Below are 17,601 nucleotides of genomic sequence, written 5' to 3'. Positions count from 1 at the left end.
CCTCTTACTGATAGACAAACCAAGGCAGCAGCGTTAGGTAATAGTGCCTGGAGTGCCCCAGGAATAGGTGACAGGGATCCGACAGTTCACAGAAGCAGTTTACTTTCATCAAATCTCTTCCATTACTGTTTATTCAACACTCAATGATATGTTATCCTTTACCAGGCAGTGAGCATTCAATTGTCACAGATTAAGGCCTCATGCACACCATGTGCCGTGGAGTGTCACCCGCATTTGCGGACCGTGCCCACAGTAATAAGTATAGGAGCGTGGTCTGTAAATGTAAAAAAAAATCCTATTTTTTGCAGGTCATTTCTATGGCCCGGACATACACCCGCAAAAATACGGGAAGAGGTCTGTGGCTAATCGAAATGAATGGGTGAGTATGTTATCCGTAATTACGGATCCGTAATTGCGGATAAAAATTACGGTTGAGTGCATGAGGCCTAAAAAGTTAATTTCAGCAAAGACAACACACTTTTTTTTTTATCTTGCGCTCCTCACATCCTCATTAGCTTGGCTGGACACATTCCAGGAGCCACATATTTTTTTTTTTAGCAGCCAGACAATCCAAACTTGGTAGCTATCAATAGAAGAAATATGATAAAAGATTTGGTATCAGTACCTGACTCCAGGAGTATATTTCTAGGGTGAATTGGCTACTCAGCTCCTGGTATCTATCCAGAACTAACCCTATGGCTCCATTCACATCTGCGTTGGCCCTTCCGAATTTAACGGATCCGTCAAATGTTCGAAAACAGATGCAAAAACGTATGACAAACTGAAACAAATGGAAAGTAAACTTTCCAATTTTTGGACAGATCTGTTAGCCGGATCCCTAAATAGAACTGAATTTTTACCTTCCGTCTGTTCTAGTTTGAGTTCCGTTACAATTTTTAACGGCTCCATATTTTTCTGTGTTTAATTTTTTTTTTCCTTTTTTGGATGTAGGAAGTGATGCACATGTGGAGTAGTGAAAAACGTATCTGTTAAACTGAATATATAACAGATGCAAATGGAAGACATTAGATTTGTAACCATTAGGACTTATTCATACGAACGTGTTATACGTCTGTGCAACGCGCGTGATTTTCACGCGCGTCGCACGGACCTATGTTAGTCAATGGGCCCGTTCAGACTGTCAGTGAATGTCACGCAGCATATGTCCGCTGCGTAAAACTCACGATATGTCCTATATTTGGCCGTGTTTCGCGCAGCACGCACCCATTGAAGTCAATGGGTGCGTGCAAATCGCGCACGGCACATGGAAGCACTTCCGGGTGCCGCGCGTGATGCGCTCTACAGTAGTAAAAAGAATGAATGAAAACAGAAAAGCACCACGTGCTTTTCTGTTTGTCAACATAAAACCAGAGTGTCATCATGATGCCGGCTGCGCGAAAATCACGCTGCCACGCACGATATGCTGACGCCACACGGACCTTTTTTAACATTGACTTCAATGTTAAAAAAAAAAAAGCAGAAAGCTCTTTTCCGTCAAGTTTCCACCATTTTGGATGGAAAAAATAGTGCCGCAGTCTACGCCATTGTTTCCAACGAAAAAGATCGAAACCTGACGGAACGGAGCCGAACTGAGCCTGAAAAAACCTCATTGAATTCATTGGCTACTTTGACAAAGTTTTTTCTACGTTTTTTTGTTCCTATTTTTCAAAGCCTTACTTTTACTGCAGACATGCTGCTCTTTCTACAATGTAACAAGATAAACTGCATGACACGAACCCTCCTATATATCTGCCTCATTTCATTTACAGTAGTTTATTACTTTGTGGAAATGGGCATCATGGCACCAGACACACTTATAGGAGTGAGGGAGCACAAGCACTTCAGGAAGAACTGAAAACCTCCCTATAATGGACGGATAGAAATAAACAAAGACTATGGAGGGAATTGATTAAGATCGGCGTTTTATACGCCAGTAAAAAACGGAGTAAAATGCGCCTTATTTGCTCATGCCCATTAATAAATTAGATCATCTCTAACCGTCCATGCCACGAGCTAGAATAGACGTGCGCCATAATTTACACCACTTCCTTGTATAAGTGATGATAACTTTGTTGGCCCGAGGGTGGTTTTCCCCCTTTAAGAAAAGTGGCGAAAACCGCACAAAAGGCACAATTTTTACTGCAAACAACAACTTTTGCGTCATTTACGACTATACTACGACAGGAAACTAGTGTAGAAAAGTTAATAGATTTCTTTAATTGTAGATCAGTCTGGAGGATTTTCTGCATGCTTCTGAAACAGGGAGAACTCTTGCATAGGACACAGATGTTAGGGTCAGTTCACACTGAGTTGTTTGGCGCTGATTTTGGAATCCATGCCAAAAAATGGCCGAAATCACCCTCCATTGGGAGGCAGAAGCTTTTTTTTTCCTGGGCAGTTTTTTCTTGCCACGGTTTCCACCTCTGACCTCCCATTGAAATCAATGGGAGGCAGAAAAAACATCTGGCGCTGGTTTCTTAGCGTTTTTCGGAGCATTTTTTTTGCCCGCGGTCCTTGATTAGAATCAAGGGCCGCGAGCTGCAAGAAACACGGAAAAAAAAATTCCTGATGGAATTCTGATGCAGATTTTTTTCTGTCTGTAACAAAACTCTGTATGAACAGGGTCTTAATGGGGATTCCGGTTCCAGCAAATAAATGTTATTCATTGGATAATGAAAATAAACGATGTGGGTTTACCGGATGTGGGCATGGTTTCAACCTTTTCAACAAATTTATCAATACTAAAGCCAATAAATTGTGTAAATTTTGGTGCAAATCTGCTCATAGTAGGTGTAGAATTCATTTTCTATTCATTTCCTGCTCATTGCAGGTGTAGATTTCATTTTCTGACTTTAGGACTGTCCGACATGCATCAAATATATTAAGAAGCTTGCCTGTTTTAATAAATGTGGCGCAATTCACGGCAGTCTAAATAAATCTGCCTCAATCTCCATTCGAAGCTCATTCACACGTTTTTCCTACAACAATATCCCTTTTTCACATGTATGGTCACAATAATGCGTTGTATATTGCTGAATTTCGGAAAGAATACGCCAGTCTAACTTGCTCTATCAGCATCAGGTTTTTTTAACCCAATAGTAACCATAATCCTGCTGTGCCAGTACATGAGATAGATCTAAGAATTCTAGATGTAAACAAATAGCTGGATTGCTAAACCTTATCTCTCGACTCCCACACGGATCTTTACTGACGAGCCCAAAGCGACCGGGAAACTTTTCAGACATTTTTCTTTTTTTTGGCTTATATGTTGTCTGAAGAACATTTATATTTTTCTTCTCTGTGCTTCAAGCTAAAATAAACCTAGTTTCATGTATCCTCAAACAACCTACAGTAGTTCTTCCAAATTCCATTTCGTAATATTTGAAAACATAGATTAGCTTTGTATTGTGTTTGAAAGAATGGAAAAACTAGAAATATTGTCAGACTTTGGAAAAGTTACCTTATTTCATTCACATAAAATAGCAAAAATAATAGACTCAAAGATTCGATAACAAAAATGATTGAGTTTTCCACAACCGGATTTTCAAGGTCTGCCTCTTGTAATAATAAACAGGGACACAATGCAGCCTGACAGCCGGGTATATGTGTATTATTTGTTACAGCACTTCAAGAAAATGGGCTTTGAAATCAAATAATAATACATGTCCTACCGAAGCAGACAAGAAATGACAAGGGAGGGCGACTCCAATCTGACAGATTCATATCCAAGTACTTGAGTGGAAAGAGGTTTAAGGTAGAAATGATAACTTTACAGAGCAATTTCCAAACAAAGTAATGGCACAGGTTTCAGAAAACATTTTCACTTGATAGGAAAAAGACTAGTTGTCTTGCACGTGTCTGCCAATCTCTGCGGAGCGCTTTATTCAATATACGTATTGGCACCTTACTTGGCCAAGTTGAGCAAAACATACATAAGTTGTTTTCTGCATTGTAGATGGCATGAGTGGCACCCGCAGTCACGTGACATAGTTATGGAAGAAGGTATATACGTTTTTAATTTTGTACTGTGGTCACAATGGAGATTTGTCGGAATCTTGATGTCTGATAACACTGTTCCCTGATAGTTCCAGTAGTCAAGAGACTCTGCTGATCTCAGGTTATCTTCAGGCCTTCTTCACACACAGTCTGGTGTTCTAACCTGCATCAAAAAAACGCTTCTAAAAACGCTAGCGTTATTAATATGTAACATTCTTTTTTAAAGACATTTGGTGTTTTTTTTTTTATGTGGCGCCATTTTGTATGTGTTTTTTTAAGTCCCATAGTAAAACCTATGGGGGAAAACACCCGAAAAAAATGCCATACCCACAGCATGCTGAGTTTGGAAAATGTACACCGCGTATCACAAAATTGCCTCAAAAACTCACAAATGACATGCAATTGGGAGAAGTGCATTTTAAATTTTACTATAGACTTTAATGTAACATCTTGCTTCACTAAAAAAAAGCACCACAAAACGCCATGAAAAACGCGGTGTGTAAATCCAGACTTATGATGGACGTACCCTTCTAATCAGTGCCAGCGTGATATAATGGGTTCACGGACGAGTAGACGTGACTATTGGTGAGACACCTGAGAACCTATGGCCACCCTTAAAAGGCACAGCGGAAGTTTACTGGGGTGTTAATTGAAAGCTTCATCTCAAGAAATGTAGTATTCCAGGTGCTAGCATCTCTTGTATAAGCTTGTGTAACCTATGGCGCAGGACCTTAAAGTGACATACCTGGCTTTGTTGGTGGAAGTTGTGTAAGAACATGTGCCGGACATTTGGATCAGGAGGTATAGTACTCGGTGCAGTGCTATGTATGTTAATAATAGGCAGTATTGCACACAGCGAGAACACAACCCAGACTGTACATATATAAGGGAAATGATAATGCATAGGCATAATGCAAGGCTGGTGTAGCTATATACAGAAAAAAGGAGGGTGGGTTGAAAACAGAAAATATAGAATACCCGGGAAAGTATTCTTAAGCTAATTCTAATGTAGATTCTGAACAACCAGTCATTCATTGCTATGCTTATGATACAAGTACACACATGTTCTAAGACAATGCCTACCATTAAATTGTATTCTCAGTCACAAGGATTTTTTTTCTTCCCTACAGTCTGTAACTCTTACATAAACATGCAATTCCAGACTTTATTTCCTCAGGGCACCAAACCGCATAGCTTTCCATCTCTTCATTATAGAACAAAACAGCCGGGCTGGTAATCTATCCTACCAAATCCACCATTGCCCGAGAATACAATTAGTGTTTAGCGATTTTATTCTTGGTAAAATACTTTGCTATGTTTCTCTATACTATTTTTTCTTTACACCTTCTCATAGAAAGCCTGGTAGCTAAAAAACAAGTTAAAAAAAATAAATAAAAAAAAATAAAAAAAATAATAGTTTTGTTTTTCGGTTTATCACTTTACCCTTGGCGCATATTCATAGCATAAAATATATTTAATCCAAATACTGGCGCTCCTTTCAAACTATAGACAATTTATGAAGTAAAAAAGAGTTAGTTGTCACATGGACAAGCAAAGGCAGGTACTGTTTGTTCTTCAAGGAATTTTTCCCTTGCATAACTCCAAAGGTCTTTGTCCTCATAACAACAAACCCTACTAATGACTTACGCGGGTGCTTAAATACAAAGGTTTCTTTTGGTTTCTGCTTATAAAAGGCAGCCTTAAACGAAGTGGTCTATGAACAGGTCTGCACCGCCAGTGAATACTCTGTACTTCTAAGAAGGAGTCATCCAATTAAAGAGGCAGCTCATAATTCTGCGGAGCCGTGCTGGCCCAAGTGTAATGATACCAGTCATCTGTGGCCACACCACCGCGACAATGTGCTGCCGCAAAACTATTTGAGCATAATTTAATCTACTGTCTTAGAGAATAAAATATGATCTTTCCCTCAAAGCTGTACATCTTCAAAATAATGTATTCCTTCAGAGAAATGTTATCAGTAAAAGGTCGGTGTCAGAGGCGATGACGTGAATACCAGCACTTCTCTAGAGGAATAAGAACTAGCATCCATAGTAACAAAAATACTTCCATTCTGTTGCACTGTGCGGAATAAAGTATGTATTTTGTTATTAAAGAAGGTCTCCTACTTTAGACATACACTATATGGACAAAAGTATTGGGACACACCCCTTAATCATTGAATTCTGGTGTTTCCATCAGTCCCATTGCCACAGGTATATAAAATCCAGCACCTCGCCATGCAGTCGCCTTTACAAACATTTGTGAAAGAATGGGTCGTTCTAAAGAGCTCACTGAATTCTAGCGTTGTACTGAATAGGATGCCAGAATTTCAAGTCAGTTCATGAAATTTCTTCCTCAGATATTCCGCGATCATCTGCGAGTGATATTATTGCAAAGTGGAAGCGTCTATGAACCACAGCAACTCAGCCACGAAGTGCAGACCACGTAAAGTTACAGAGCAGGGTCACCTAGTGCTGAGGCGCGTAGTGCATAAAAAGTCGCCAACGCTCTGCTGACTCAATAACTGCAGAGCTCCAAACCTCCTCTGGCATTATCAGCACAAAAATCGTGAAGCAGGAGCTTCATGACATGGGTTCCCATGGCCGAGCAGCCGCATGCAAGCCTTATATCACTAAGCACAATGCCAAGTGTCAGATGCAGTGGAGTAAAGCACACCACGAATAGACTCTGGAGCATTGGAAACTTATTCTGTGGAGTGACGAATCACGCTTCTCTATCTGGCAGTCTAATGGATGGGTCTGGGTTTGGCGAATATCTGGAGGTTACCTGCCTGACTGCATTGTGCTAACTCTAAAGTTTGGTGGAGGAGAGATAATGCTATGGGGTTGTTTTTCAGGGGTTGGCCTAGGCTCCCTAGTTTCAGTGCAGTGAAGGGACATCTTAATGCTTCAGTATACCAAGATATTTTGGAGAATTGTACACTTCCAACTTTGTGGGAACAGTTTGGGGAAGGCCTTTTTATGTTCCAGTATGGCTCTGCCCAAGTGCACAAAGACATGGTTGGGTGAGTTTGGTGTGGAAGGACTTGACTGGCCCGCAGAGAGCCCTGACCTCAACCCCATCGAACACCTTTGGGATGAACTAGAACGGAGATTGCGAACTCGACCCTCTCGTCCGAAATCAATGTCTGACCCCACAAATGCTCTTCTAGATGAATGGGCAAAAATTCCTAAAATCTTGTAGAAAGCCTTCCTAGAAGAGTGAAATCTGATTAGCTGCAAAGGGGGGACCAACTTATTATTAATGCCTATGTATTTAGAATGGGATGTCATAAAAGTCCTGTAGGTGTAATTATCAGAGTCCCAATACGTTTGTCCAAATTGTGTATATGGCATATCTACTGGATAGTTCATCAAAGTCTGCAGGTTGGGGGTCCTGTGACCCCTGTGTTACAGTACATGGTAGCTGATGGCATAATTCCTGCTCATTCTCATTGAAGTGAATAGGACTGAGCTAAAAAAAATACTTTGTTCTTGTGTTCAGCGGGATTCCAGTGTTCAGACCCTATCTATTATACACTGGGGGGGGGGGATGTATATTACTGTAGGTCGCTTTTGTTTTATAAGAAACTTCTGACATCATAAGTTTTGAAAAGTGAGGGTAACGGTGCTGAAACCCACTGATAGCTAGAACAAGATGGTAGAAGTGATTGTCTGCACGCAGAGCCCTTTTGGCTGATATGGACTTTTTCTACCTCTCCTGGGATAGGAGAGGCTAGCGGTGTGCAGGCCGTACACTTTGTGTGAGCCCGCACACTGCTTTCTCTAAGGAGAGCCAGAAACAGTTGTTTAGAGCTGAAGTTGTATATATTTCAATTACAACTCTAGTGTGTCTAATACTCTAAGGTTGTTGATTTTGTGTGGCAAATGGGCATGATCTCTCAGGATTTATTCTAGCTTCTCACTGAAAAAAAGGTGTAAGTAGTATCTACGTGACCAGAAGATGTATCAGATTTGAGAGCTCTAGTAAAATGCACAAAAACGTGTCCAAACATCAGATACAGTAAATTTCTCATTAAATAGCTATATAAATGACAGAATCAAATCTGACACAATGACTCAGTTATGCTAAAATGGAAGGAAAATTACATGAACTGAAGCAAAATAATCATATTTTCATGGCGGGATGAAGAATGACACATGATCAGGTCAATATAGGCTAGTGATGGTGTTGTACCTAGGAGTTAGAACACAATATACTGGTTAGTACTATTCCACTTCATACTACGGTATAAGCCGGGAGCTCATCTACAGACCTTGATGAAATGAGCACAGAAGGAAGATGTGGAGTTCACTTTGAAGCTGCATGCTTGGTAAGAGCAATGTTATATACTGCCTCAGCTACTGCAGGTTTAGGAAGCTGGCATAATGTGGAACAGTTAGTTGATACACTCGGCTTGCTGGGACAAGCAATTGTACCTTGGGACGGGCAGCAAAACGAGGAGCCCGACGCACAGGAGGAGATGCAGGAGAAAAGATACCCCAAAACTTAAACTACGTGGAAAAACAAAAAGGGACCAACGCACACAAAAACATACAGGAAAAAAAATGAAGAATATAATGAGACAAGAATAATAGCATAGAATATTCTCCTTATTAAATTTACAGTCTACAAAACGAATCCTAAATTGTTTTGTAATACCTCAAATACTCAAACAATATACACTTAGGACTGTTATCTTGTCACATCGCTGAGATGTACCAGCGTCTAGACATATCGAAGAGAGAATCCGGTAAATTACTTTCCACCATGTTCTCAGAAGCGAGTAAAGATAAAAGTCCCCTTTAAAGAAATACTCCAGGCAAAAATGACATATAATGTTATGTTCACTGCGGAGCCTGAAGTCCGTGGTACATGACACAGGAGTTCAAAGGTCACCATGGAGAGAATCTGTGTGTCATGCACCGCCTCCTCATGCCCTGCTCTTGGCATAACACAGTAAGTTTTGCTTGTTTTTTTAATGCTGTGTTCTGCACAATGCCATGTTATATTGGCACAGTGACGAAGCACCCCATTATAGCAAATAGCCAAAGAACTGTCTCACACCAATCTCTTAAAGGAAATGAAATAACATGTTGTAACACTATGATGATAGGTGTTATTAGCAGGGATACATAGCCCTATCCTGAAGAAAAAATATTCCCATTAAAATCCCACATAAAATCCAAAACCAGTTTTTATCTACAGGCGGCCTCAAGTAGTGGCTTCAGTACTTTCATTTCACAGCATGTTCTAGAAGCTGAAACCTCTGCAACAACATTTATAAGAACTGGGCTGTTGTTTTTTTTTTTTTTACTGAGATGCGGAAGTTAAAGGGGTTGTCTGGTTTTATCGAATACATATCTTTTTTTGTTCAAAGAAAAGTTACCCAATTTTCCAATGTACTTTGTATCAATTCCTCCTGGTTTTTAAGATCATTTCTTGATGTCATTCAATAGGAAACTTCACTGTTCACTTCCAGTGGATAAAAATCTGCCCTGGTCATGTGATGGACACACAGGTGCACGGCTCGTTAGCTTTACGGTATGTGTATTAGAGCTGTGTCTTCTAACAGTCCCTGCAGCTGTGTGTCCATCACATGACCATGGACAGAATTGTATCCACTGTAAGAAAACAATGAAAAATCTGGGAAATTGACAGCAAGTAGAGATCTTGCAAACCATAAGGAATTGATGAATAGAAAATATAGTGTGTGTAATTTTTAATTGCACAAAACAATAACAATTAATTGTGGAAACCAGAATACCCCTTTAATATTGTGTGACTGTTGAGTTTTAGAATGCTGTAAACTATCGCTGGGAATACTCTGTGTATTGACACCTATTCGAAAGATATCTCTATCTTTCCATTTCTGCCATCATATCTTTTTCCAGTTCTATGTTACCCCTCTTTACTTGATTCCTTTTACTCCCTATCCCATTCTCCTGTCTTTTATTTATCATGTTCTTTATTGTACATGTTAAAATTGTCCTCTACCTATATAATAAGAGTATTTGCCTGTGGTTGGTTGTTGCAAATAAAATATATTAAAAAGAAACACACACTGATTTTTTTTGTGGACTAACGGTAATATGCCATCCAAGTGATGCAATTAACTTTTGGTGGACATTGCATTGTGGCTCCATTGGGCCACACACATTGTGAGACTTCTATGGGGGTGATTTCAGATTCCCCGTATCATTGTTCATCAGGTCTAAATCTATGGGATATCTTATGACAAAATGCAATTTGGAAAAAACTTATTAAACCAGAAAGGAGACTGCAGGAAAATGACTAGATGTTTTGTACAGTATCTGTGAAGACTGTTGATAAGCTTTGTAAAAGACCTGAAGAGCAGTATGTGGTCAGGTCAACATTATCGCAAAGCATTTGACTTTATTCATTAAAAAAAAAAAAGTTAAATTTTAAGGAGTAATGCACTAAAAAGTGGCCTTACCTCTGGATCATCATCATCAAAATCATGGTAACTAGAGTGGTCAGGATTGTTCACCTTATCCAATAGTTCGATAGCAAGTGTGCGATTCAATGGTTGGCTGACAAAAGGATGCTACAAAAGCAAGGAAAAGTAATATGAGAACAGTGACTACAATTGTCTTTACTATGCAATCTAACAATATATTACTACTAATCTTCCATTCACTGCAGGTACATTTAATAACATGGGATGGGATTTAATCTGCACATCACTGCAGTAAAAAGCAAGTTGTTACGTGTATATTTTATATGGCTGCCTGTGGCCATTCAAGCATGACAATGAGTAGTATACAGTAAGTATGTCAATAAAGGGAGATATTGTTCTACTATTCCGCGATTATTACAATAGATGTTGCAGGAATCTGGGTACTTTGCCTATGACATTATATTCTTGAAAGGCTTCAGCAAAGATTCCCAATAATAGGTGACAAGTGACATCAGTGACTTCCATTCATATAATAGAAGGATTTTTTCTTACTAAAAAAATCTAACTGATGGATGTGCATGTTTGAGAGACCAGAACCATAGAAGAATCGTGTGAATAGTAATTGTGTGAAAATATATGAAGCTTCAACTTTTTAACAAGAATAAGTTTAACATTTTTGCTACGAAGGAGAGGGGTCAGTAGTTAAAGGCTATGTAAGCCTTTGAGGGGATTTTTTTTTCTTAATAAACAAGTCAGTGTGTTTGGTGTAACTTTATAATTAGTCTTTATTAAAATAGGTTTTATTTTTTTAGATACAGCTGCTCTGTATCCTGCATACAGAGCAGCTGTATGTAGCGCTAAATCCTGTTCCCGTCAGGTCCGCGGGACTGACGGGCTCAGTGTCAGCGGGTCCTGCATGTCTCTGACATGCAAGATCCACCTGTAATCTATCACATCTAAGTTATGAACCTATGGGGGACTTATAGAATGTTTAATTTAAGTTAAATAAAGTTTATAGTAGTGAAAAACCAAATAAAAAAAATTAAAAAGTAAAAAAAAAAACCTTTTCCCATTTTTCCTCTGAAGTAACTTAAAAAATAAAAATAATTAACAAAATTGGTATCGCTGCGTCCGTAAAAGCCGTAAAAAGAAAAATGTATAAAACGCCCGAAGCGCTGTTTTTTTGGTCAACATAGCGGTGAATATACGTGCGTTTTTACGTGCGTGTGCATGAGGCCTAACACTGCATGCTCAGGTATCAAGGCTTTTCTGGGCCTGCTTTGGTTCATGACAACAATGGCCTCCGTAAAGGGTATTATCATATATATATATATATATATATATATACACACACACTACCGTTCAAAAGTTTAGGGTCACTTAGAAATGTCCCTATTTTTGCAAGAAAAGCACAGTTTTTTTCAATGAAGATAACATTAAATTAATCAGAAATACACTCTATACATTGTTAATGTGCTAAATGACTATTCTAGCTGCAAACGTCTGGTTTTTAATGCAATATCTACATAGGTGTATAGAGGCCTATTTCCAGCAACCATCACTCCAGTGTTCTAATGGTACATTGTGTTTGCTAACTATGCTAGAAGGCTAATGGATGATTAGAAAACACTTGAAAACCCTTGTGCAATTATGTTAGCACCGCTGTAAACAGTTTTGCTGTTTAGAGGAGCTATAAAACTGACCTTCCTTTGAGCTAGTTGAGAATCTGGAGCATTACATTTGTGGGTTCGATTAAACTCTCAAAATGGCTAGAAAAAGAGAGCTTTCATGTGAAATTCGACAGTCTATTCTTGTTCTTAGAAATGAAGGCTATTCCATGCGAGAAATTGCCAAGAAACTGAAGATTTCCTACAACGGTGTGTACTACTCCCTTCAGAGGACAGCACAAACAGGCTCTAACCAGAGTAGAAAGAAAAGTGGGAGGCCCCGCTGCACAACTGAGCAACAAGACAAGTACATTAGAGTCTCTAGTTTGAGAAATAGACGCCTCACAGGTCCTCAACTGGCAGCTTCATTAAATAGTACCCGCAAAACGCCAGTGTCAATGTCTACAGTGAAGAGGCGACTCCGGGATACTGGCCTTCAGGGCAGAGTGGCAAACAAAACGCCATATCTGAGAATGGCTAATAATAGGAAAAGATTAATATGGGCAAAAGCACACAGACATTGGACAGAGGAAGATTGGAAAAAAGTGTTATGGACAGACGAATCGAAGTTTGAGGTGTTTGGATCACACAGAAGAACATTTGTGAGACGCAGAACAACTGAAAAGATGCTGGAAGAGTGCCTGACGCCATCTGTCAAGCATGGTGGAGGTAATGTGATGGTCTGGGGTTGCTTTGGTGCTGGTAAAGTGGGAGATTTGTACAAGGTAAAAGGGATTTTGAATAAGGAAGGCTATCACTCCATTTGGCAACGCCATGATATACCCTGTGGACAGCGCTTGATTGGAGCCAATTTCATTCTACAAAAGGACAATGACCCAAAGCACACCTCCAAATTATGCAAGAACTATTTAGGGAAGAAGCAGGCAACTGGTATTCTATCTGTAATGGAGTGGCCAGCGCAGTCACCAGATCTCAACCCCATAGAGTGTTGTGGGAGCAGCTTGACCGTATGGTACGCAAGAATTGCTCATCAAGCCAATCCAACTCGTGGGAGGGGCTTCTGGAAGCATGGGGTGAAATTTCTCTCGATTACCTCAGCAAATTAACAGCTAGAATGCCAAAGGTCTGCAATGCTGTAATTGCTGCAAATGGAGCATTCTTTGACGAAAGCAAAGTTTGAAGGAGAAAGTTATTATTTGAAATAAAAATCATTATTTCTAACCTTGTCAATGTCTTGACTATATTTTCTAGTCATTTTGCAACTCATTTGATAAATATAAGTGTGAGTTTTCATGGAAAACACAAAATTGTCTGGGTGACCCCAAACTTTTGAACGAGAGTGTATGTATGTATGTATGTATGTGTATATATATATATATATATATACACATATATATATATATATATACACATATATACATACACACACACACGCACACATATACATAAATTTAAAGACATAACCACATATGCAAAGAGAATCATCGGTCTCAAGGACTTTGAGACTCTGTGTACTGGTCAGAGCGCACCAATTCATACAGGTTCTTTACTAAATAGGCTGCAACTGGATAGAGGCCAAGGCAGAATCCCCACCCTGCCCTGATGTGTGTGATCAGGGCAGGAAACGAAGGGGGAGCAGATCATATCATGTTCAGTTTTCTGTTAGAGAGAGAGGGCTCAGAAGACATCCTTGGAGTCTGAAGTGGCAAGTAAAGTACTACTGGACAGTAAAAACAAAAAAAGAAAAGTTTACCATGTGTTGTATGTTTGTTTTTTTGCGTGATGCCTTTGTATTGAATATTGCAGTAGACTATGCTATTCGATACAGTTGAAAAAAGCACACTCTTTTTGCATACACTTGATCTATGGATAGGTTCTGCATACACTGAACGTAGGGTAAGACAGCTATAAGAATAGAGCCTTACCAACAGGTCTTAAATTTGAACATATTGGCTGAAAAACAGGCCTCAATGTTTAGAAATACATATATATATATATATATACAAACTTCAAGAAATAGGCAGCACTCCGTAGTATGGCGAAAAATATGAGGGTACTTTATTGCCCCATGTGCAACGTTTCAGCTCTGTCCTCTAGAGCCTTTCTCAAGCGTGTATATATATATATATATATATATATATATATATATAGTAGTGTATTGAAATTAATGCACAACCCAGATAACTCACTCATTTATTTTTTTATGAACAAAAGCTAGTTTGTGATGAATACGGATATACTGTTTTTAGGTAAATAAACATGTTTTGTACTGATGAACATTGTTTACAAATGAATTGAGAATTGACTTCATAAAATTTTTCTCTCATCACAGTATCCACCATTAGCAGTGATCACAGAAGTGTAAACGTGGGGCATTCTGTTGGTCAACTTGTCTAATAATTCAGCTGCAATTGCAGCCAATTACTCTAGTACTAACTCCCAAAGGTGATTTTGGCTTGTTACTTGCACATCTCTAACACACCTGTCCAGATGATCCCAAAGGAGTTCAATTGGATTGCAGTCGGGACCTGGGGTGGCCAAACCATGTTCTTCAGCACCTGTTCTCATTCTTTTGACAGAAGCTATGTTTTGGGTCATTATCTTGCTGTAATAGGAACCACAACCAATAAGATGGGTGCCGGAAGGGATGGCATGGCACACCAGGATGTTGATGTTCCAATTGAGAGTCCGAGATTCCGTCGATTTTTAATGAGTCAACAAACACACCACCTCTGAAACATCCCCAGACTATAATGGAACCACCTCCATGCTTGACTGTGGGCTGAATGCAAGCAGTAAGCATGCACTCACCTCTTGGATGCAAACACCTCAAACTTTGGTTCGTCTGTGAAAAGAACTTTCTTCCATTGACTAGTGGTCCAACTCCTGTAATTTTTAGCCCACAATAGCTTTTTTTTATTTTTTATTAATGGGTTTAAAAGAAACGATTTTCAGGTTGCAACACATCCCTTCAAGCCACTGGCTACTAGGCGGTGTTTGACACTCGAGATTGACACACTTTTCATCCTCGTTTCCATCAGAGCTGCAAGGATCTGACAAGCTGTTTTTATGTCCCGTTTAGAATACACTTTGATAGATTTGTTCCCCCAGTTTCGTGGTCACTCAAGCTTGCTCAGGTCATGGTCGATCACATACAAACTAGTTTTCAGAACATTTCTTGAGTGTACACTGCACGCCACCAAGAGAAACCGTCTCCAGGTGAGAAATTTCCCGCAGACTATAGGCTACTTTTTTAAAAGTGAATATGGTATATTGCATTTCGATTGATAACTCCTTCTTGAACAGTAAATAGACTAATTTCTGTGCAAAATACGGGTATCACGTTCATCCTTTACAGAGAAATCGACGAATCCGGGGGTGTATTCAATTAAAATACTGAGCGGTAGTGTATATACTAGTTGCAACACTTTAACCACCCATACCTTGTACTTATAGGAGAAAGTTATGAATGTCCATACATGTACAATATATATAAACTGATATTAATAATAATATTATCACAATATATTATTGTTAATACTACTCAAATAAAACATGGATAAAGAATGTGAACGTGGCATTCAGTACGCTCTTCGGATATATACACAATGACCCAGTGATATGCAACAAATTTTTATGTTACCTGTAACAATTTTTCAGCTGTAGGTCTTTTCTTAGTATTTTTCGTGAGCGCCATTTTGACAAAATGATGAAAACTATTCGACCTTCAATTGAAAAACAAAGAAAAAACTATGAATAGCTGCACAAATGACAATAAATGTATGTTTGAGCAATAATGGAAGGAGGTCTGTTGCTCACCATTTCATCTTATCTTTTAACTTTGGAGGCTGAAAGTTGCTCTTTGTCATTAAGAATAAGGCCCTGAAAACAAATAACCATTAATGTCAAGAGAGGGGGTAAAAATGACAAAACAAAAGAACTATAGTGTGATAGTAATAAATAACGTGACATTTAGAGATCACTAAATTATTCACCATTATTAAAGATTAGAAATTTTAATGTAAGGTGTGGGGCGGTGGGGAAGTGAGATGAACGGTGGGGAAGTGAGATGAACGGTGGGGAAGTGAGATGAACGGTGGGGAAGTGAGATGAACGGTGGGGAAGTGAGATGAACGGTGGGGAAGTGAGATGAACGGTGGGGAAGTGAGATGAACGGTGGGGAAGTGAGATGAACGGTGGGGAAGAGAGATGAACGGTGGGGAAGAGAGATGAACGGTGGGGAAGAGAGATGAACGGTGGGGAAGAGAGATGAACGGTGGGGAAGAGAGATGAACGGTGGGGAAGAGAGATGAACGGTGGGGAAGAGAGATGAACGGTGGGGAAGAGAGATGAACGGTGGGGAAGAGAGATGAACGGTGGGGAAGAGAGATGAACGGTGGGGAAGAGAGATGAACGGTGGGGAAGAGAGATGAACGGTGGGGAAGAGAGATGAACGGTGGGGAAGAGAGATGAACGGTGGGGAAGTGAGATGAACGGTGGGGAAGTGAGATGAACGGTGGGGAAGTGAGATGAACGGTGGGGAAGTGAGATGAACGGTGGGGAAGTGAGATGAACGGTGGGGAATTGAGATGAACGGTGGGGAGGTGAGATGAACGGTGGGGAGGTGAGATGAACGGTGGGGAGGTGAGATGAACGGTGGGGAGGTGAGATGAACGGTGGGGAGGTGAGATGAACGGTGGGGAGGTGAGATGAACGGTGGGGAGGTGAGATGAACGGTGGGGAGGTGAGATGAACGGTGGGGAGGTGAGATGAACGGTGGGGAAGTGAGATGAACGGTGGGGAAGTGAGATGAACGGTGGGGAAGTGAGATGAACGGTGGGGAAGTGAGATGAACGGTGGGGAAGTGAGATGAACGGTGGGGAAGTGAGATGAACGGTGGGGAAGTGAGATGAACGGTGGGGAAGTGAGATGAACGGTGGGGAAGTGAGCTGAACGGTGGGGAAGTGAGATGAACGGTGGGGAAGTGAGATGAACGGTGGGGAAGAGAGATGAACGGTGGGGAAGAGATGAACGGTGGGGAAGAGATGAACGGTGGGGAAGAGATGAACGGTGGGGAAGAGATGAACGGTGGGGAAGAGATGAACGGTGGGGAAGAGATGAACGGTGGGGAAGAGATGAACGGTGGGGAAGAGATGAAGGGGCGAATTGAGGGAAAAAGTAGGGAGGAGATTTGGGGTAAGACGTAAAAAAGGAAAGGTGGTCAGGGATAGAGGAAATTAAAATGTATTAAGTCAAACCAGGAGTTGATTAAAAAGATTGGAAAAAACAAAGAAATGACAAACTTCTTTTTTTTATCTACTCCTGTGTGGCTCATAAAATGCCACCAAAGCCTGAACGTGTGACTAAAGCCAATTCTGCCAACTGTACGGACTGCATTTCATAAAGATTTAACCAGCATGTGAGGGAGTAAATGTGATATGGATAATCTGGAGTAGGTTATAATTCTTATTTTATTTTCAGTCCTTACCGAAGAAGTTTAGTTTTGGCTAAAATTCACCTTAGACCTAAGTGTAGTTGATAGAAATGTCTGATACA

The 17,601-nt window shown here is 40.1% G+C and overlaps 1 protein-coding gene across 9 annotated transcripts in view; it reads right to left on the bottom strand.

Moving 5' to 3' along the window:
- MAP4K3 (mitogen-activated protein kinase kinase kinase kinase 3) overlaps positions 1-17,601 on the bottom strand; it is a 339,362-nt gene that overhangs the window by 87,402 nt on the left and 234,359 nt on the right. For 7 of the 9 annotated variants that reach the window (XM_075862768.1, XM_075862771.1, XM_075862769.1 and 4 more), the window contains exons 10-13: positions 15,865-15,927; positions 15,689-15,770; positions 10,454-10,564; positions 8,436-8,510 (exon numbers count right to left, since the gene is read on the bottom strand). In XM_075862768.1, the coding sequence (XP_075718883.1) occupies positions 8,436-8,510; positions 10,454-10,564; positions 15,689-15,770; positions 15,865-15,927 (331 nt within the window). The remainder of the gene's footprint in view (positions 1-8,435; positions 8,511-10,453; positions 10,565-15,688; positions 15,771-15,864; positions 15,928-17,601) is intronic. The other 2 variants (XM_075862772.1, XM_075862774.1) reach the window with 1 other exon arrangement.

This window comes from Rhinoderma darwinii, chromosome 4 (genome assembly GCF_050947455.1).
Source record: "Rhinoderma darwinii isolate aRhiDar2 chromosome 4, aRhiDar2.hap1, whole genome shotgun sequence".
Taxonomy (NCBI): domain Eukaryota; kingdom Metazoa; phylum Chordata; class Amphibia; order Anura; family Rhinodermatidae; genus Rhinoderma; species Rhinoderma darwinii.
Note: the sequence above shows the minus strand (reverse complement) of the source record. Positions and strands in the feature narration are given on the sequence as shown.